Source organism: Saimiri boliviensis, chromosome 12, assembly GCF_048565385.1.
Source record: "Saimiri boliviensis isolate mSaiBol1 chromosome 12, mSaiBol1.pri, whole genome shotgun sequence".
In the NCBI taxonomy this organism is placed as follows: Eukaryota; Metazoa; Chordata; class Mammalia; order Primates; family Cebidae; genus Saimiri; species Saimiri boliviensis.
In genome coordinates, this window is record NC_133460.1 from 69,491 (window position 1) to 92,769 (window position 23,279).

The 23,279-nt window shown below is 42.6% G+C and overlaps 1 protein-coding gene across 2 annotated transcripts in view; it reads right to left on the reverse strand.

The window, feature by feature from the left end:
• Window positions 1–21,819, reverse strand: part of LOC120361902 (ATP-binding cassette sub-family C member 6-like) — a 68,061-nt gene extending 46,242 nt beyond the window's left edge. The window contains exons 1-2 of one of the 2 annotated variants that reach the window (XM_074381596.1): window positions 20,686–21,819; window positions 17,703–17,882 (exon numbers count right to left, since the gene is read on the reverse strand). In XM_074381596.1, the coding sequence (XP_074237697.1) occupies window positions 17,703–17,882; window positions 20,686–20,690 (185 nt within the window). In that variant the 5' untranslated portion in view covers window positions 20,691–21,819. Of the gene's footprint in view, window positions 1–17,702; window positions 17,883–20,685 lie in introns of those variants that run through there. The other variant, XR_012512673.1, reaches the window with a different exon arrangement.
• Window positions 21,820–23,279: the final 1,460 nt, after the last annotated feature.

Below are 23,279 nucleotides of genomic sequence, written 5' to 3' on the forward strand. Positions count from 1 at the left end.
CAATCATGGGGGTGGTTACCCTCATGCTGTTCTAGTGATAGTGAGTGAATTCTCATGAGATCTGAAGGTTTTATAAGGAGCTTTTCCACCTTTTGCTTGACAAGTCTTTTTCCTGCTATCATGTGAAGAAGCACATGTTTGCTTCCCCTTCAACCATGATTCTAAGTTTCCTGAGGCCCCCCTGCCCCAACCATGCAGAACTGTGAGTCAATTAAATCTTTCCTTTATAAATGACCCAGCCATGGGCAGTTCTTTATAAAGATGTGAGAATGAACTAATATACATCACTAAACAATATTTTTACTGAAATGTTTAGCATAGGCAATTCTACAGAGACAGAGAATATATCAGGGACTGCTTAGAGATGGAGGCATTGGGCAATGGGAGTGTATAAATAAACGGCATGGGGCCGGGCGCGGTGGCTCAAGCCTGTAATCCCAGCACTTTGGGAGGCTGAGACGGGTGGATCACGAGGTCAAGAGATCGAGACCATCCTGGTCAACATGGTGAAACCCCGTCTCTACTAAAAATACAAAAAATTAGCTGGGCATGGTGGCCCGTGCCTGTAATCCCAGCTACTCAGGAGGCTGAGGCAGCAGAATTGCCTGAACCCAGGAGGCGGAGGTTGCGGTGAGCCGAGATCACGCCATTGCACTCCAGCCTGGGTAACAAGGGCGAAACTCCGTCTCAAAAAAATAAAAAATAAAATAAATAAAATAAATAAAAAATAAAGGACATGGAAACTTTTTTCAGATTATGGAAACTACAGTTGACTGTAGTGATAGTTGTACACATCTATTAATATACTATAAGGTATTACTGTATGCTTTAAATGAATTAATTGCATGACATATAACTTATAACTCAATAAAGATTTTTTTTTTAAAGGAAAAAATAACACATTTCTAGCAGCTTTCTCTTCCTTGGAAACAACTTTAATTTACATCTGTAACAGACTGTTTTAGGGAAAAAAAACTCACAGGACTAGATTCTTTAGTTACACAAATACAAAGCAAGTAAGTATACACCTCTTGACTTTGAAAAACTGTGGAATCTCAACAATTTTCAGTGAGAAGCTGCAGATTGAAATATTATAAATCCTGTATCTGAATGTAAATTGAGTATATTTACTTTTAGGATCACTTGGCTTTGTAAAGTTAGATCCTCTTTCCCCCATCCTCACATAAATATATTCAGTCCAAACTAAACATAGTATGAACATATGTTTAGTCATATGTTGGTATGACATATGAAGTTAAGACTAAATAGTTTTATCTTTTAGAAATGTACAGCAACTATTGTGAATGTGTTTCTTGGGTCAGGAAAGCCTAACCACATCATCATAGGTGGGGTATGCGGTTTTTATGAAGGAATGGCTACTATCACTGTCAAACATACAAGATCATTAAATAAGCACGACTTCCTTGGACCACAGGGGAGGGGACCTGTATTCTTTCTGGCATCCAGGAAGATTGTCTCCTGGTATACGTGGTACCAGATGGCAGAAGTTACTTTCTGATGGAGCTGAGATGTCCCTGACTGAGCAGCAACCTACCAGGAGGAAGGCATGAACTCTCGTTTGTTTAGTATCTACACGCTAAGAGAAACTATTTCTAATAGCAGTGCAATATACTTCCTCTATCATGCTCTATGTATCTGCATTGACTCAAGTTCTATGACACAGCATAGCCTCGCCTGAAATATATTTCAGGGAAATTAAATGAGGGGTTTATAATCATCCTGTAAGTAAACTGATGGAGGAAGAGTATGACCCAGAGAAACCACTGGATTTACTGAAGTACTCTAAGAATTCCACAGATTTAAAACAAAAGCAGAAAACAATGCAACAAAAAAAGCCCCAAACACAGCCAATGGGTCCATTTGCAGTACATGTTATGCATATTGTATACATACATTTTAGGGATGTCCAGAATTTTTTTGGATAAAAGAATGGACTGCCTCCTGTGATCGAAAATCATTATAATGTAGATATTTTAAATAAGGTCTCAAATGTCAAATACATAAGGTAGGAAAACCTCAAAGGACAAATTTATTTATTTTACTAAAAAAAACTAATTACATGGAAATAATATATCATCATCATTTCTCAGTTGTAAAATGAGAGTTTTCTGTTTTCTTATTCCTACTTTTTTTTCTTTCTTTCTTTCTTTCTTTCTTTTTTTTTTGGTTGTTGTTGTTGTTTGAGAGACAGTCTCACTCTGTCGCCCAGGCTGGAGTGCAGTGGCATGATCTCAGCTCCCTGCAACCTCCACCTCCCAGGCTCAAGCAATTCTTGTACCTCAGCCTCCTGAGTAGCTCTGATTACAGGTTCAGGCTGCCACGCTCAGCTACCTGTTATTAATTATTATTATTATTATTTTGTATTTTACCAGAGGCGGGGATTTACCATGTTGCCCACTCGAAATCATGGGCTAAAGTAATCTACCCACCTCAGCTTCCCAAAGTGCTGGGATTACAGGCATAAGCCACCATGCTTAGCCTCTCATGCAGACTTTCCTATGCTAAGTTTTTCAGCAGGTGCTGCTGTAAAAGGCTGCATTGCTTTTATAGTCTAAACATAGAATATATGTTATATTTTAAAATCAGGTATTATGTTGTATATAACATACTACAGATAGATATAATTGTAGCTACATTATTCTTCCCAAGGTTAGGGAAAAAATAAAACTGCTCATTTGAACTTTGATAAGGTTTAACCTTTAGAAGGTTCATGTTCATACTGAAATTAATTCTGCCCTAGATCGAAATCTATGGTTTATTTTGAACATGTCACTAAGTCCTACTGTACTTTAAAATAATTAAAATATCCTTCCTAACTCTGCTCTCTTAATCTCATACTTCATTTCATTGAATTCCTCCTCAGATGATATGGGTTAGAGTTCCTTTATTCAAGAGTGATATCAAGGGCCGGGCGCGGTGGCTCAAGCCTGTCATCCCAGCACTTTGGGAGGCCGAGGCGGGTGGATCACGAGGTCAAGAGATCGAGACCAGCCTGGTCAACATAGTGAAACCCCGTCTCTACTAAAAATACAAAAAATTAGCTGGGCATGGTGGCGCGTGCCTGTAATCCCAGCTACTCAGGAGGCTGAGGCAGGAGAATTGCCTGAACCCAGGAGGCGGAGGTTGCGGTGAGCCGAGATCGTGCCATTGCTCTCCAGCCTGGGTTAACAAGAGCGAAACTCCGTCTCAAAAAAAAAAAAAAGAGTGATATCAAAATTATTTAGCAGAATATATCATGGACAGGATCAATCAGAACCAGATGCCAACTAGTCAAGAAACTTACAGGTCAATCAGAACACATGCCACCCAATCAGAATAAACAGAGGGAAGTGCTAGAGCACTTCCTATTGTGTAATAGGGGGCCTAGAAGCCCCCCTATTACACAAGACATTACCTCATCCGTTGCTAAGTCATGGGAGACATTCAGAGATCTTGGAAGGGGCAGGAGACTTGGAGTAGCCAAGTCTAATAACCAACATGCATGAAAGGTTTTCGCTGTTTTACTTTGCATAGATGTAACAATACAGTTGTCTATGTCTGCTCCCTCTCCAAACATGGCTGAAGTGTCAGCTAAGCAATAAGAGAAATATAATACCATATTAAGTGACAGAGCAAGAGATGTTAACCAACTTTTGGAAGAGGAAAAATTGCTAGGTGATAGCTGACTTTACAGAAAGGAGAAAGGTGTTGCCTAAGTGGAAGCTAAGCAAGATTCTAATGAGAACTAAGCTAACTCATCTTTTAGAATCCTGGAAAATTTTAGACATCGGAGATGCCAGGTATTTCTGAAGTTATAGGGGCTTAGGGATCATGACACTGAAAATGAAGCATTGCCTAGAAGTCTGTAAAAGGACAAATGGATTCTGTGTCTCCTTCTCTGACTTCATGCAACCGAGTAATTTCCTCTTTTTTATGTCTCAGGAGATAATTAATTTATTCTCTGTAGAAACTGGGTCAAAGAGTGTCAGAATCCAGGTTGTGAAGGCACAGTAAAAGCTGAAGTGAGGTGCCATGCTAGAAACAGGGTTTACTGAGAGTACCACATCCAGTCTCCCTCCCTCACGTGAATTCTGAAATATTTCCAGACAGGTTTATCCATCCAGGCCTTTGGCGGGTTTGTCTATGGAGAAAACATTGGTGGGAATGTGCAATGATACAGCTGCTTCATGAAATATTTTGGCATTTTCTTTTTTGTTTTGTTTTGTTTGTTTGTTTGTTTGTTTGTTTGTTTGTTTGTTTGTTTGTTTGTTTTGAGGCAGAGTTTTGCTCTTGTTACCCAGGCTGGAGTGCAATGGCGCAATCTCGGCTCACCGCAACCTCCGCCTCCTGGGTTCAGGCAATTCTCCTGCCTCAGCCTCCTGAGTAGCTGGGATTACAGGCACGCGCCACCATGCCCAGCTAATTTTTTTGTATTTTCAGTAGAGGCGGGATTTCACCATGTTGACCAGGATGGTCTTGATCTCTGGACCTCGTGATCCACCCGCCTCGGCCTCCCAAAGTGCTGGGATTACAGGCTTGAGCCACCGCGCCCGGCCGGCATTTTCTTAAATAGTCAAACATACCCTTACCATTTGATTCAGCCATTCCGCTCAAAAGTTCTGAAAGAAAATATTCTTTCTGAAACTGCTCTCCTTTAACCTTATAATGTTGTATATGGATGTTCATAGCAGTTTTATTTGTAATAGCCCAAAACTAGGAATGCTTTGAACATCCATCAAGAAATATAGAAAATCTGAGGTGATTATATGCAATGGACTACTACTTAGCAATAACAAGAAATGAATTTTTAGTATAAGCAACAACATGGATGAATCTCCAAATAGTTTTTCCTGGATGAAACAAAAAACAGGACAAAAAAGGAGTATATTCTGTATGTATGAAGAATGGGGAATGAGGAAATGTGGGAGCAAAGGATTGCAGAGATACATGAGTAAACTCTGGGAGCTGAAGGATATGTTCATTATTTTTGTTGCAAGGGGTTCACAAGTTTATAATTATGTCAAAACATTATATTCTATGACCTTTAGGTCTCTGCCATTCTAATTTTTTAACTTAATTATTATGGAAGTCATTTTTGTAGTTATATTTTTATTTATGTTTTGCTTTAAATGCAAAGCTTTCTCAACAATGGACATAAGTATCCAATAACAAACAGAAAGTATTAATGTCTTTTAATATAAAATTTACTGAGAAGTAAAAATACAAAACTTATGAGTACAGATAGGATAGTTCTGCCTGGTTTATTTTATAAATAACCTCAGATCATGCTAAATGGCCAAAGTTACTTTACCTTCATTTTAATACTTTGATTCCTTTCATGAAGAGTTTCTCTCAATTGAATACATTTGCTTTATGTCCAATTTAGAGAAGTATATCAAGTACTATATACACTATTTAATAATTCCTGCTGGAAGATGGAAGAATAATTTTATATAGTCATTTGGAAAAGGTCGAAAATATCCCAGTGGATACAGCGTAATTCAGTACCTTTACTACTTGATTGATTTTATTTTGAGTAATTTGTCCATGTTGTGCTTTGCAAATCGTTTTTACCATATGCCTGGCATGCTTCTATCTTCATATTATCCCAGGTTATTTTCCACATGCTTTCTAGAATTATAATTTAACTCAGAGGTTCATACTGGCTGCATATCCCAATCACCTGTTAAAATACCAACATCCAGGCTCAACTCACAGATTCTGAATTAATTGTTTCAGGTAGGGCCCTGGCATACATATTTTTAAAAGCATCCCTGGCAATTCTAATGTGTAGCCAATATTGAGAATCACTGACTATCTTAGGCACTGGCTATATCAGCATTTCCCAAATGTGCTTGAACCTAAGAATGTTCAAACAAGATACCTCAAAAAACCAAAACAAGACAAATGGCTCTGCAGAGCCTCAAGCAAAACCTCCTGAGTCAGGATCTCCACAGAAATAAGGAGAATTGAGAGCTTAGATTAAGAAGCAGGATTTCACAAGACTCCAAAGACATTATAATCAATCCCAGAGGCTGGAGAAGATAAAGAATATATAGACACATTGGGGCCTTTCAATCTCCTGCCTTCTCATACCAACATTCAATGCAGCATCATTTTTAAAACTTTTACCTCCTAAATACGTGTGAAATCTCTCTACTTACCTCCATTACCCCTCATCACACCTGTCACCTAAGAGCCTAAAAACAAACCTCAGTCTACTCCACTATCTCATTCTCACACCAGGTCACCGGCTTCTACTCTTGCCTTACTCCAACTTGTTTTCTCCATTAGAGCCAGACTTATCATTTGGAACATCAATCATATCAAGTCACTCAGAGCTTAACATATTGCCCAGAGCTCTTATGTAAATACAGTACAAAACGTTCACACCTTGGTCTGGCTTCCACCTTTTCCCACCTTATTCAGGACTCAGCTCCCTTTACTTCCTGTCATCTGGCCAGGATAGCCTTCTTTCCCTCTGTTCATACAGGCTAAGCAAACAGACTGCCACAGGCCATTTGCAGAAGCTCAGTCCTCTGCTTGGAAAGCTCTTCCAGGCCCCCACCCTACAGCTTTATCTAGTTAAAAAGGCCTATGCATTCTTCACAAGTCAGGCAACAGCCAAGCCTTCATCTTCCTCTAGATAAATCAAATCTTGCAACCTCAGGCTTTTTTAGTAGCATATACCACTCCTTCCTAAAATTGTCCAGAATTACAGCATGCATTCATCTGTGTGACTCCATTTTTGTTTTCCTCCTCTCCCAGCACCTATTTGACTATGAACTCACTGGGAACAGAACACTTTTTCTCTCCGAAACCAAATTGCCTAGGTTCGAATCCTAGCTTACTATTCTAAACATTTTGTGTGCAGATATTAACGCGACGGTAATTATTCTGATAATTTTCTCATTGTCATTGTTAGCTTTAGAGCAATTGTTTTTTCAGATCTGTGTAACCGTATTAAACCGAAGCTTCCATATTAATTATGGCAGCAGAATTAGTCAAATGTTTATGTTGTTACACATTTAAGCCCAGAAATTTAAAATACATTTTTAAGAATCAACAGATTTTCATATGCTATATTTCTAACCTTAATATGCTAACCTATATTTCTAACCTTTCATATGCTACATTTCTAACCTTAATAGCATTACAGGTATATCTAACCTTAATAGCATTACAGGGGTGGGGGGGCGGGGAAGAAAAAGAAGAAAATGGAAACAGCTCAGCAGCAAAGAAAGGTCAAAGCAGGGTTCAAGCGAACAGACTCAGCCCAAGGCCACAACTGTGGCCCAGGCTCGGTAGTGAGTACCACAAGCAGAACACAAGCAGAACACAGCAAGCAGCAGCCATGTGGGGCCAGGTCCAAATAGCTGCGTGCTGCTCTCCGCAGGTGTTCCACAGCAAAATTTTGTGTGTTCTTTGTAAACAAGTAACATCCAAAATTGTAATTTCTGCTAAGGTTTAAGTAACATTTAAATTCTAATAATAATTTCTTTGTTATCTCTGAGATAACTCTTTTAAAATCTGATTTAAGTAAAGCAGTAGCCTCTAAAGGGGAAGAAATTACATCTAGCCCATGAATTAGTTAAAAAGCAAGTAGAAGCTAAGCATGTAAAACTACACCCTTTAAAGAAAAGCTTTAAACCAAATGGAAGTAATATCAGTTAAGTTAAAAAGTAAAACTGTTAAGCCCATTCACAAAAAGTAAAATGGCCAAACCTACCTGATACTTCCCTGTTGGAAAACTTAAACGTTGTTCAAAAAGCAAAGCTTGCTGCTCCAGTGGCTCTATACCGGCCTTCCACAGCAGTAATTGTCTATTCAGGCTGGGATTCAGCAGGCTGGTAAAGACGAAAATTTAGAGGGATAGCAGTCTCCAGTTATAATGCACCCCCAAAATGAGCAGGGACAGTTTTAGGTAACATTGAAGCCTTTTCCATTTAAATGCCATTTAAATTTCTAAAGAAACTTAAACAAGCAATCAATAATGCTAATACAAAGTGTCATGTTGCTAAGCAGCCTTTTAAAGGGATAGCTCATTTAATGGACTATATTAAGGCTCATGATGGCAATGGAGGAAATTTACATAAGGCTACATTATTAGTGCAAACTATGGCAGGATTGAGGGTAAACAACGGGACTGCTGCATTTCCTGGAGCTTGTTGCCATTCTGGAAAAAAGGAACACACCTAAAGGACTGCAGACAAAATCTAAGAACAGGACCTCAGCTGAGGGTAACAACAAAAAATACTAAACCAGGCATTTGCCCTAAGTGTAAAAAAATAAAGAAAAATAATTGGGCTAATCAATGTCATTCAAAATTTAATAAGGAAGGGAACCCGATTCCAACTGGGGCCTATCCTGCTCAAGTTACTCTCTCATCTCTGTACAATGTTTGTCCCCTGCCACCAATAAAGGCAGCAAATTTGTGTAGCACTCAGAAAGTAAATATTTTACCTGGGGAGCCTCCACGAAAAAATTCCAGCAGGAGTTTGTAAGCCCTTACCTACAGAAACAGTGGTTTTGCTTTTAGGAAAACCTAGCCTTAATACTAAAGGGATAAAATTTCATACAGAAGCTATTAATAGTAATTTTACAGGGGAAATGCAAATTGTATGTCATTTTCCAATCCTTGCAGTGCTAAACCTAAAAAACGCATAGCACAAATCTTACTTTTACCTTACATCAAATTAGGTCAAAGCAAAGATGAAAGAATTGGAGGATTTGGAAGTACAAATAAGCAGGGCAAAGCTGCATACTGGATATATCAAATTACAAATAAACACCCAGCATGTAAAGTCACTATTCATAGAAAAAAATTTTAAAGGTTTAGTTAATACTAGCACAAATGTCTCAATTATTTCTGTTCAGCACTGACCCTTTTCTTGGCCTGTATAAAACGCTCACTCTAATATAGTCAGAGTGGGGCGGGCCTCAGAAGTTTATCAAAGCAGTCTTATCTTACCATGCAAAGGGCCAGAAGGACAGCCTGGACCCATTCAGTCTATTGTAATTCAGATTCCTATTAACTTGTGGGGAAGAAACTTATTACAGCAGTGGGGAACCGAAGTCTTAAGACCTGAACAATCCTATAGCTCCCAAAATCAACAAATAATGGAAGCCATGGGCTATGTGCCTGGAATGCGAATAGAAAAAAATTTACAGGGTCTAAAAGAATCTCTAGAAGTTAAGGCCGGGCGCGGTGGCTCAAGCCTGTAATTCCAGCACTTTGGGAGGCCGAGGCGGGTGGATCACGAGGTCAAGAGATCGAGACCATCCTGGTCAACATGGTGAAACCCCGTCTCTACTAAAAATACAAAAAAATCAGCTGGGCATGGTGGCGCGTGCCTTTAATCCCAGCTACTCAGGAGGCTGAGGCAGGAGAATTGCCTGAACCCAGGAGGTGGAGGTTGCGGTGAGCCGAGATCGCGCCATCGCACTCCAGCCTGGGTAACAAGAGCAAAACTCCGCCTCAAAAAAAAAAAAATAGAAAGAAGGAAAAGAAAAAGAAATTCATTCAATGTACTGGGTTAATACTAGTTCCAGATAAAATTGAAACTACAACTCCTTATATTTATTTGGGCACGTTGGTAAAAAAAATACCACTATACCACCTCAAAAGTTGTCCATCAGAAGAGATAATTTAAAAACTCTAAATAACTTCCAGAAGTTACTTGGAAATATCAATTAGATAAGACCTACTTTAGCCATTCCAACTTATGCTCTGAGTAATTTGTTTTCTATTCTTTGAGAAGATTCCAGTCTGCATAGTCCTCAAGAGTTAACTTAGAAAGCTAAAATGGAATTGCAAGTAATTGAAGAAAAAAATTCATAAGGCTCAAGTAGGTAAAATTAATCATAACAAGCCTTTAACATTACTAATTTTCCCTATTCAACACTGCCTTACACTCTCTTAGTAATAATCTCTTAGGAGTTATTATTCTAAATCAGGACTTAGTGGAGTGGCTTTTTTTACTTCACAATAGCACTCACACTCTTACTCTGTATTTGGACTGAATTGCAACTTTGATTGGAATGGGGAGGTCTCAAGTTGTAAAAGTGCATGGATTTAGGCCGGGCGCGGTGGCTCAAGCCTGTCATCCCAGCACTTTGGGAGGCCGAGGCGGGTGGATCACGAGGTCCAGAGATCAAGACCATCCTGGTCAACATGGTGAAACCCTGTCTCTACTAAAAATACAAAAAATTAGCTGGGCATGGTGGCGCGTGCCTGTAATCCCAGCTACTCAGGAGGCTGAGACAGGAGAATTGCCTGAACCCAGGAGGCGGACGTTGCGGTGAGCCGAGATCGCGCCATTGCACTGCAGCCTGGGTAACAAGAGCGAAACTCCATCTCAAAAAACAAACAAACAAACAAACAAACAAACGTGCATGCATTAAATCCCATAAGAAGAATAGTGCCTCTTACAAAAATTCAAATTCAGCAAGCCTATACTAATAGTGTAACATGATGGCCGGGTGCGGTGGCTCACGCCTGTAATCCCAACACTTTGGGAGGCCGAGGTGGGTGGATCACGAGGTCAAGAGATCGAGACCATCCTGGTCAACATGGTGAAACCCCGTCTCTACGAAAAATACAAAAAATTAGCTGGACATGGTGGCACGTGCCTGTAATCCCAGCTACTCAGGAGGCTGAGGCAGGAGAATTGCCTGAACCCAGGAGGCGGAGGTTGCGGTGAGCAGAGATCGCGCCATTGCACTCCAGCCTGGGTAACAAGAGCGAAACTCCGCCTCAAAAAAAAAAAAATAGTGTAACATGACAAACCTATTTGCCAAGTTTTGTGGGCACTTATAGACAATCATTATCAAAAAATAAAAATTTCTCAATTTTTAAAATTAATCAATTGGAGCCGGGCGCGGTGGCTCAAGCCTGTAATCCCAGCACTTTGGGAGGCTGAGGCGGGTGGATCACGAGGTCAAGAGATCGAGACCATCCTGGTCAACATGGTGAAACCCCGTCTCTACTCAAAATACAAAAAATTAGCTGGGCATGGTGGCGCATGCCTGTAATCCCAGCTACTCAGGAGGCTGAGGCAGGGGAATTGCCTGAACCCAGGAGGCAGAGGTTGCGGTGAGCCGAGATCGCACCATTGCACTCCAGCCTGGGTAACAAGAGCGAAACTCTGTCTCAAAAAAAAAAAAAAAAAAAAAAAATTAATCAATTGGGTTTTACCCAAAATTACTAAGTCAAATCTCACTGAAAACGAAGAAAATGTTTTTGCAGATAAAATCTAGTCACAGTAAAGCTTCGTATTCAGAATCTAAAGGCAAAGTGATTGAAACTCCTTATACACAACTGGGCCTGGCAGAGGAGCCGGGGAATGGTGGGGCCAGAATGGACAACTGGACCTTTGAATCTAGGCCACACATAGGCAGACTAACAAGTGATGGTGCAACCAGCTCAGGCAGCTTTATGTAAGGGCACCTGCTAGTTAGGAACACACACCCCACCCCAGACCCCAATCCCAGACCACCTGCCTGCACTGGGCATTCTCTCATCTTGGCAGAAAGGTGTCGGGGTGATGATCAGGTGATGTGTCCCTGGGTCTCAGGCCTCAGAAGTTCCTTAGGAACTGGGCAGTCACTGGGCAGGGGAAAGGGCCCAGGGACCCCTTGTGTGCATTTGCCCATGGAATATGCTCCTACCCCAGCTTCTCAGCCCTCACTGGGAGAGTCCAGGGCTCCCACCTGCTCTGTGTTTCCAGCTCTGATCCACTGACCTGGTGACCCTGATGGCTTCCTCACCCCGGCCTGGGTCCTGCTCTGTTACATGGGGGTTCCAGGTTTCCTGAAGACAGAGGCCAACCACCAGCCCCACCTTAGTGGTTGGACCTGGATCTCTTTTTTTTTTTTTTTTTTTTTTTTTTGAGACAAAGCCTCACACCATCACCCAATCTCGGCTCACTGAAATTTCCACCTCCTGGGTTCAAGGGGCTTTCCTGCCTCAGCCACCTGAGTAGCTGGGACTACAGGCGTATGCCACCATGTACATCACCATACCCAGCTAATTTTTTTTGTATTTTTAGTGTACAAATGGGGTTTCCCCTGTTGGGCAGAGTGATCTCGATCTCCTGACCTCATGATCCGCCTGCCTTGGGCTCCCAGAGTACTAGGACTACAGGCATAAACCACTGCTCTCGGCCCGTAGATCTTTTTTTTCTTTTCTTTTCTTTTTTTTTTTTTTTTTTTTTTTTGAGACGGAGTTTTGCTCTTATGACCCAGGCTGGAGTGCAATGGCGCGACCTCGGCTCACCGCAACCTCCGCCTCCTGGGTTCAGGCTATTCTCCTGCCTCAGCCTCCTGAGTAGCTGGGATTACAGGCACGCGCCACCATGCCCAGCTAATTTTTTGTATTTTTAGTAGAGACGGGGTTTCACCATGTTGACCAGGATGGTCTCGATCTCTTGACCTCATGATCCACCCGCCTCAGCCTCCCAAAGTGCTGCGACTACAGGCGTGAGCCACCAAACCCGGCCTCACCCATCGTTCTTAAAATATAATTTTTTTCTCTCTCCAGTCTCCCATTTTTACTAAAGAGAAATTACGGTGTGACCAAGTGTCTCTATTATACTTGCCCTGATTATTTGTATAAAGTGTAGCAAGAACAATTCTTTTTACATAGGTTTTAAAAATCAGGTTTCATAAAACTTTGTTTCATAAAGTGAATCTCAGAAAAGACTTTGCAAAGCTGAGCCTGGCTATGGTTCTCTCCCGTCAAATAACTATATGAGTTGCATAAATGTCTCTTTTGAGGTCGCAGGATAACTTGGGTCTTAATAAGCCTGTCAGGAGGTGACATTATTGACTTACCACAGGTTAGGGACCCTGTTCAGGGAAGGTGTAGACAAGGTAGGAAGCTAGTTTTCCCAAAGGGCTTTTATTGACTCTATACATCATGTTTGATTCCCTAGGGGAATGCATGCCATTCCAGTCAAAGCCTTGCCAAAACGACTAATTTCTCCAATTGTGTCCCATTTGTCCCATTGCAGAAGGAAACATTCTTTTCCACTTATGCAAATTATATTGTCCTAAGTGAAGAATACTCACAAACCCATTCCCAATTTTGGAGAAAACAGGTAGAGAGAAACAAATATGCCCCTCATTTTGTTTACTCAATTGGAGTATTTTTTACTCGATTGCTAAAAGGTGTAAGTAGCTGAAAATAAATTTCCTGAACTCTGAAAAACCAAACAAAGGACCAGTAATATTTTAAGTAAAGTCCAAAAGATGACTTCAATCTTATATTAGTTCACTCCATGCAGTTATCTCCTGTCCTGCTTGATATTCATGAACATGTCAGCTCTCCATGAGAGTCCCGAAAGTTTTTTCTTTATGCTAATGAAAAAATTTCCAAAGTTATCAGAAACCTGCATTTAAGAGTACCTGTCAATGTCCTACAGCTGATTATAAATCACCTTTCAAAGAGGATTAAAACAAGACAACAGGCCGGGTGCAGTGGCTCAAGCTCGTAATCCCAGCACTTTGGGAGGCCGAGGCGGGTGGATCACGAGGTCGAGAGATCGAGAACATCCTGGTCAACATGGTGAAACCCTGTCTCTACTTAAAATACAAAAAATTAGCTGGGCATGGTGGCGCGTGCCTGTAATCCCAGCTACTCGGGAGGCTGAGGCAGGAGAATTGCCTGAACCCAGGAGGCGGAGGTTGCAGTGAGCCGAGATCGCGCCATTGCACTCTAGCCTGGGTAACAAGAGTGAAACTCCATCTCAAAAAACAAACAAACAAAAAAAAAAAACAAGACAACAAATGTCTGTGGGTGACCAAGGCATGTTAGGACAGCCATTATGACAGCCACAATTGACAGGGATGTTTTGGTTACTTCTGCTGCATACAACAATTTGACATAACAATTATTACTATTTATTAATAACATACACTAAGTCACATCAGAGTTATGGGAGTTTTCTATTATTTTGAAACACATACCAATAAGACATTTATGCAAATACAGCCCAAGGGAAATGGAACACCATTTCACATTTGGCAATGCTTGCCTTTTTTTCCTGAGATAGAGTTTTGTTCTCGTTGCCCAGACTGGAGTGCAATGCTGCAATCGCCACTCACTGAAACCTTCACCTCCTGGGTTCAAGGGATTCTCCTGCCTCAGCCTCCTGAGTAGCTGGGACTACATGCTATCACACCTGACTAATACTTGCATTTCAGTAGAGACAGGGTTTCACCATGTTGGCCAGGCTGATCTCGAACTCCTGACTTCAAGTGACCCACCCACCTTGGCCTCCCAAAGTGTTGGGATGACAAGCATGAGTCACCGTGCCCAGCTTGCAATGATGCTTTTTTCTAGCTTGACCAAAATGTTGCCATGACAGATTCCCATAGAAGCACGAACCCTATTGTGAACTGCGCATGCGAGGGATCTGGGCTGCATGCTCCTTATGAGAATCTCACGTCTGATGATCTGTCACTGTCTCCCATTACCCCCAGTTGGGACCATCCAGTTGCAAGAAGACAATCTGAAATGATTATTTCATTACATATTACAGTGTAATAATAATAAATGTACAGTTAACGTAATGTGTTTGAATCATCCCAAATCCATGCACCCCACCCCGGGCCGTAGAAAAACTGTCTTCCAGAAAACGAGTCCCTAGTGTCAAAAAGCTTGCAGACCACTGTGTTACCATGTTCCCAACAGGACTTTTAGGTATTCAACAGCCATCAGCACCTCTAATCTTCACAGAGATGGGAGGGAGGCTGAAATTTCAAATCCCCTAATGGCAAGGTCGGTTTCTTTGGCAACCAGCCCCACTGAGGCTGTCCAGGGGCGCCCAGCCATCAGCCATCTCATTAGCACACAAAGACACATCACTTCATATACTCCAAAGGCTTAGCGCTCTGCCTCAGAACACTGGGGCAGAGACCACACAGAAACTCTTTTTATATTCCAATAACCCACAGAATGGAAGACAAAATCTGCACAGTAGATACTTCATAAGTGTCTGCAATCCAGAATATATAAATAACTTTTACAACTCAACAACAAAGACAATCCAATCTAAAAACTAACAAAGCTTTTTTTTTTTTTTTTTTTTTTTTTTTTTTTTGAGACGGAGTTTCGCTCTTGTTACCCAGGCTGGAGTGCAATGGCGCGATCTCGGCTCACTGCAACCTCCGCCTCCTGGGTTCAGGCAATTCTCCTGCCTCAGCCTCCTGAGTAGCTGGGATTACAGGCAGGTGCCACCATGCCCAGCTAATTTTTTGTATTATTAGTAGAGACGGGGTTTCACCATGTTGACCAGGATGGTCTCGATCTCTCGACCTCGTGATCCACCCGCCTCGGCCTCCCAAAGAACAAAGCTTTTTAATACACCCTTCACCAGCAAGCACTTGAGAGATGCTTAACATCATGAGTCATAATTAAAACCATAAAGAGATACCCCTTAACTCACACCATGGAATACTATGCAGGCATCAAAAAGGATGAGTTCATGTCCTTTGCAGGGACATGGATGAACCTGGAAACCATCATTCTCAGCAAACTGACACAAGAACAGACAATCAAATCCTGCATGTTCTCACTCATAGGCGGGTGTTGAACAATGAGAACACATGGATACAGGGAGGGGAGCGTCACACACTGGGGTCTGTTGGGGGGAAATAGGGGAGGGACAGTGGGGGGTGGGAGTTGGGGAGAGAGAGCATGGGGAGAAATGCCAGATATAGGTGACGGGGAGGAAGGCAGCAAATCACACTGCCACGTGTGTCCCTATGCAACAATCTTGCATGTTCGTCACGTGTACCCCAAAACTTAAAATGCAGTTTTTAAAAAGTGGTATAAAGTTAGGGTGGCACAAAAAAGCAGCATTTGAAATTAAAGCCCTTTAACATTATCTTGAAATAAAGAAAACCAAAAACAAGTGTTGACAAAGCTGTGCGGAAACTTAACGATTAAACACTGCTGTGACAATATGAGATGGTGCAGTGTATGTGTCAAATAATTTGGAGTTTCTCCAAATGGTTCCAAGTAGATTTACCATATGACTCAGTGATTCCATTCCTAGCTATATACCCCAAAGATCTGAAGACAGGTGTTCAAACAAACACTTGTATGCTCTTTAAATGTGTCAAGATCATACATATGCAGGAAAGTCTTGGGAACAGTGTCGGGAAAACTGGATCAGAGTGAAAAAACACATCATACTCCCAGGCGGGGCAGGAGGTAAAAGCGAAATGAGTTTGTGAACTGAATTACGACGTAGGAACCATGCTGATTTCCTGATCTAGGGTTTCTGGGGCGGTAACGTAGGAGAGTGTCCGTGCTGTGGGTAAAATATACCGGAGTATTTTGCAGGACGCTGCAAATCTGGTACAGCAAAAACTGCTGGGGACTCTAAGAAAAGAAACAGGTTATATTTTGCACTGCTCCTGGAAGTTTCCTAGAACTAGGACATTATTAAACAGTAAATTACTGGCCGGGCGCGGTGCCTCAAGCCTGTCATCCCAGCACTTTGGGAGGCCGAGGAGGGTGGATCACGAGGTTGAGAGATCGAGACCATCCTGGTCATCATGGTGAAACCTCGTCTCTACTAAAAATACAAAACATTAGCTGGGCATGGTGGCGCGTGCCTGTAATCCCAGCTACTCAGGAGGCTGAGGCAGGAGAATTGCCTGAACCCAGGAGGCGGAGGTTGTGGTGAGCCGAGATCGCGCCATTGCACTCCAGCCTGGGTCACAAGAGCGAAACTCCGTCTCAAAAAAAAAAACAACAACAAAAAAGTAAATTAGTTTTTAAAACAACCATATCAATACTGTGCCAGAAAAGCAGAGACATCACCAAAATATACTATAGAGGCTACGCTTCATGCAAAGCTGTGAATGCTTATAAAAGCTTCAATGCCGGGGGCCGGGCGCGGTGGGCCAAGCCTGTCATCCGAGCACTTTGGGAGGCTGAGGCGGGCAGATCACAAGGTCAAGACATCGAGACCATCCTGGCCAACATGGTGAAACCCCATCTCTAATAAAAATAGAAAAATTAGCCGGGTGTTGTGGCACACACCTGTGGTCCGGGCTACTTGGGAGGCTGAGGCAGAAGAATTGCTTGAACCCGGGAGGCGGCGGTTGCAGTGAGCCGAGATCGCACCACTGCCCTCCAGCCTGGCGACAGAGCAAGACTCCATCTCAAAAAAAAAAAAAAAGCCTCAATGTCAACAGACTCCACTTAGTAGATAGTATTATACTTATTAGTATTAGAGGCTGCTGTGTGGACACATTAGTTTTACTGCACAGTGTGGATATTAGTGTTAGGGCATAGTGTACATATTATATTGGTGTTGGAGAACAGTGCAGATATTACATTAACATCAGGGAATCATACGGATAGTATTACATTAGCATTAGAAGCAACAGTGTGGATGTCAGATTAGCGTTAGAATATTATATTGGTGTGGATATTATGTTGGTGTTAGGGTATGGTCTGGATATCATAGTAATGTTAGGGCACGGTGTGATTATTATATTAGAGGCCACTGTGAGAACATATCTTAGCAGCCACTGTGTCTGGATATTGACAATGATATCAGGATGTAGTCGTAATGATGGGATTTGGGGATTTCACTTTTCTAGACGAATTTCTTCCTTTGCTGAGTACTCTAAAGACTCTCTTGTCTGCACTCAGGGCCGTGGAAAGGAAGCTTTTTACTCACCAATGAACAAGACTTAGTTGACACCACCGTCGTGCTGCCCCGAGGAAGTCTTCGGGCACCTCAGAGGGAAGTTGGTCAGGGGTGGGTTCGTGCGCCCTCTGGTGGCACCAGAGCTCAGCACAGATACTCTTGCTCAGTTTCTCAGCAGACGTGCACCCCCGCCTGGCTGTCCTGAAATACCTATAAAATTCAATATTGAGTTTACTCAATGTAATAATTTTAGAAATTCAAACCAAAATGAAGCCCACTGTAGCCATTCCTTCCCAAAGACGGTGATGGAAGACTTTGGAAGCCATGTAGAATCAAATGAATATATACACAAATTAAGAAAAACAAAAACCTACTCAAAATAGTCCAGAGACTGTAATTTTAAATGCAAAACTATAAAAAATCTAAAAGAAAATCTATATGACGTTGAGTTTGGTGTTGACTTGTAACACAAAACATCAAATGCCAATTCATGAAAATATCGATAACAGACTTCATAAAACTAAGTATTCTACTGTGCAAAACTGTATTCAGAGAACAAAAAGACAAGAGAGATGCGAAAAGATAATGACAAAACACATACGTGATTTTAAAACTGGGTAAATATCTGAACAGATATCTAACCGAAGCAAATATACTGATAGCAGGCAGGACATGGTGGCTCACGCCTGTCATCCCACATCTTTCGAAGGCTTAGATGGGTAAATATTCTGAGGTCAGAGTTCCAGACCAGCCTGGCCAACATGGCGAAACCCGTCTCTACTAAAAATACAAAAAATTAGCCACGCGTGCTGGTGGGCACCTGTAATCCCAGCTGCTTGGGAGGCTGAAGCAGGAGAATTGCTTAAACATGGGAGGTAGACGGTGCAATGAGCCAGTATCGTGTCATTGCACTCCAACCTGGGTTACAGAGCAAGAAAGACTCCATCTCAAAAAAATATATATATATATTGTTAACAACATATCTCATACATGTTGATATGTTTATACGAGGGGAAACTAGTTCGGGTCTACACAGGAAATCTGCATTTTCCTCCCAATTTCGGTGTGATTCCAAAACTAATTTAAAATAAAACCTTTATTTAAAAATTGTAATTTTTAAAAATATCTCCTTACTTATTTGTACTAATAATAAGCAGTAATTGACACTAACTACTCCTGCTTTTCGAAACAAGGGCATTCATGATGCTGCAAAGTAATTTATGCAAACATATAAAATTTCAATGAAATGCCTATTTTACAAGATTTATGTTAAAATAACACATCCATGTAAACATATTTATCATATTTTTTTCTTGTGGTGTAATTCACTTCCTAGGAAATCTGGTCACCTTAGAACCAAGGAAAGACTTCAGATTTTGGACACTATTTCAATTTACAGCAGGACGTTTTCAAAAGTATAACTTTAAAAAAAAAATTAAAATAGCAATTGATTGTGACTGAATCACTTATTATAATGAATGCCGGTCTTTGTTTTGTTTCCCAGCATTCCTTTTAGCTACAATGCAACAAAAGCAAATATTTGCCACTGGAAAAAAATATTCAAAGAAAGACTGTAAAGGGAATTTGTGACCACAATTATTCAATGTTTCATGACGATGCTTTCTAATACTGAAAAGTTTAAAGGGTTAGTCAAAGTTATCCCCCCAAAGATGCTTTGAAGTAATTGATGAAACTAGAGAAACAAAAGTGGCAGGACAATCAATGCGACTTTAGATGTCACCGTGTCTTGTGAGAAAAAGTAATTTACCTTTAGAGGATCGCCAAGAATTACTGGAAGCCCAGACTCTGGAATGCATCTAAATTTAGTTGTCAATATCACTAGCAATGAATGTGATAAAAAGGGATCCGTGTTTTATTTGTGTAATACAATGCCAACGCAGTATTTAACGCTCCAAGGAAAATAAGTTATACCTGAAATACAGCTGACAATATCAGAATCAAAATAAGCTTCCTGACCAGGCACGGTGGCTCATGCCTATAATCCCAGCACTGTGAGGGGCCAAAGGCAGGTGGATGACCTGAGGTCAGGAGCTCGAGACCCGCCTGACAAACACGGAGAAACCCCATCTCTACTAAAAATGCAAAAATTACCCAGGCGTGGTGGTGCATACCTGTAATCCCAGCTACTGGGGAGGATGCGGCAAGACAATCGCTTAAACCAGGGAGGAGGTGGGTGTGCTGCGCCAAGATCACACCATTCCTCTGCCCTACTGTATGTGTAAAAATGCAAATTCACTGAACCAGACTAAATTGTATTCAGTGGAAGGCTGATCAAAAAATTCAAAAGAGGCCGGGCGCGGTGGCTCAAGCCTGTAATCCCAGCACTTTGGGAGGCCGAGGTGGGTGGATCACGAGGTCGAGCGATCGAGACCATCCTGGTCAACATGGTGAAACCCCGTCTCTACTAAAAACACAAAAAAGTAGCTGGGCATGGTGGCGCTTGCCTGTAATCCCAGCTAGTCAGGAGGCTGAGGCAGGAGAATTGCCTGAACCCAGGAGGCGGAGGTTGCGGTGAGCCGAGATCGCGCCATTGCACTCCAGCCTGGGTAACAAGAGCGAAACTCCGTCTCAAAAAAAAAAAAAAAAAAAAAAAAAATTCAAAAGAATGCAACTTTTGTTTTATCTACTTCTGACCTAGAACCACCCCCCACCCCGCCTTCCTACCTCCAGTTGTTCCACCTCACTGAACCGAATGACTTTACATCTTGCACATATTGATTGGTGTCTCTTGTCTCTCTAAAATATATAAGAGCAAGCTCTACTCTGACCACCTTGGGCCCATGTTGTCAGGACCTCCTGAGGCTGTGTCATGGGTATGTCCATAACCTTGGCGAAATAAGCTTTCTACTTGACTGAGACCTGACTCAGATATTTAGGGATCACAATCCACAATCACCATGGTGTGACATTTGACTACAGCATTCAGTACAGAGATGAGCTATACAGGTATGGTATGTAGCCTGAAAGCAAGAAGCTATACCATATCACTTACACCATCCAGGTTTTATAAGGACGCTCGATGGTGTGTGCACAAAGATGAAATCACTAAGGACACATTTCTCAGAAAGTATCCACATCGTTAGGACACGCATCACTGTGTTTTAAATGGTTAAAGCCTAGGAGGAAAAAAAAAGCAACTGAACTCCTGTTATGGTTTAATAACAAAGCTTAATAGAGTTAACACATTTCATCTAATCTAAGATGCTAATGATTAACAAACATTATTTTATGCACCATCAGAAATAGGTTGCCAAGAAAACCGACTTTCTCAATAACAACAACAACAAAAAAAAACTTACTTTTGATAATGTCAGTAAAGTAAAATGAAAATGAATTATGGTTCTGATACATTAAAGCAAAGAAGGAAGAAGCCGTTAGCCTGAGGTCTTGCCTAAGCAAATGGAAACCAAACTTGGAGTCATTTAAACTGACTTTAAAACATTAACCAACCAACCAGTCAATAACAAAAAGCCCAGCTGCCAGCTGGCTGTATGATTAGGAACGCTGAGGGAACCATCCCCACAACCGGCGGTCGCCCAGCTGGAGCCAACGAGAAACCTCACTCAGCTGCCTCCACTAAAAGCTCGAAGCCCCAAGCCCTGTTTTCCATTCTCCTGCTTCAGGCATGATTCGTGAATCATTCCGGTGCTCAAACTGTTTAAATTTATTTGGCCTAAAATTTTTCTAACCCCTGTATCCTAACCCCTAACTGGTAACCCCGAACTCTAACCCTATCCGCTAGCCCTAATCCTCACCCTAAACCCTAACCATACGTTAGTTTCTACGTTTGCACTGATATGTCCGTGTTGAGTATTGAAACTGCGGTACCGGCAGGGCCGCATGACTAGTGCGCATTTTATAGTAACATGTTTGGACTGAGGCCTTGCATCAGCGTTAGGTGTTTCCTACCTGAGCACTGGGCTTATTGTATCCGTATTTCAGAGGCCATCTCTGCCTCGGGAACGCTCCATTTGTCTTCTGAGGCTGCTGGGTGCCCCTCACACCGCAGCCGCCTGGCCTTGGGCGGGAGAACCCAGGTGCGCAGGGTTCAGAGGGGCTTTTCGTGTCCAGTTTCCCACACAGAGCTCTTCGTACTAGTCTCTGACCCTCAGCAGTCAGGAATGCAAAGAGGAAGGATTTTACTCACCCTGGACACGGCCCAGAGTTGTCCCAAACCGAGGCTGTGCCCGCTACGTCTGTGCCGTGGAGAACGCAGCTCCGCAGATTGCCCTGACGCGATGCATGCCGGCACCCTGACACCCACTGAAAAGGCACGCTCGGGCGCCCCCTGCTGGTGGCCAGGCGTGCGGGGCCCTCTTGCTCATGGTCCTGTGTCTGCACCCCCCTGATGGCAGCTGGGGCCACCGCAAGCCCCTCTTGCAGTAAGAACCCCGCCCCAAGGTCTGTGCTGAGGAGGACGCAGTTCCACCCTCACAATGCCCCCCAGTTCTGTAAGGAGGAGAACGCACCTCTGCAGACCGCTGTGACTCAATGCACGCTGGTGGTGTGACAGGATGTACATCGGTGGAGGAGCCTCAAGAATCTGAAAGGTGGGCGTGGGGGCCCTTACTGGGGGCCTGCACTATAGAGTCCTCTTGCTCACGATGCTGTGCCCACGCCCCCTTCTGACTAGGTCCACTGCAGGGCCCTCTGACAGTGTGGTGACCGGCATCACCTGCTGGCAGCTGGAGCACTGCAGGGCCCTCTTGCTCAGTGCAGTGGCAATATGCCCGCTGCTGGCAAACAGGGCGGTGCTACATCCTCTTGCTCACAGTGTGGTGCCTGTGCTGCTGGGCATTCTTACTCTCGGTGGAGTGGGGTCACGCCCCCTGCTGGCCGCTGGGGCACTGCAAGACCCTCTTGCCCATAGTGTCCTGGCAACACTCCCGTGATGGCAACTAGAGCACTGCAGGGTTCTCTTGCTCATGGTGTGGTATTCGCTGGGATTACAAGCGTGTGCCACCATGCCTGGCTAATTTTGTATCTTTAATACAGTCAGGATTTCTCCATGTTGGCCAGGCTGGTCTCAAACACCCAACCTCAGGTAATCTGCCCGCCTCAGTCTCCCAAAGTGCGGGGATTATAGGCATGAGCCACCTAGCTCGGCCTAATTTTTTTATTTGTCGTAGAGACGGGGGTTTGCCATGTTACCTATGCTGCGGGGTTTCCTTCTGTTGAGATGAAAATATTCTGGAATTAGGTAGAGGAGATGGCTGTACAGCATTGTGAATGTACTAAAAATGAACTGGACACATTAAAATGGAAGAAATGGTGACTTATACAAATTTTATTTTGATTTATTTATTTATTTATTCTGGTCTGACATTACCCTAGGCTTGTCAGTCAATATTTGGATTTTTTTAAAAAAAGACAACGATGAGTTGAAACGTTTAAGGACCTATCAGTAGAAATGGTAAGAAGACAGCGCATGGCTGGGCGCGGTGGCTCACGCCTGTAATCCTAGCACTTTGGGAGGCCAAGGTGGGTGGATCACCTGCGGTCAGGAATTCAAGACCAGCCTGGTCACCATGGTGAAAACCCATCTTTAAAAAAAAAAGAAGAAGAAGAAGACAGCGCAGAAGAGGG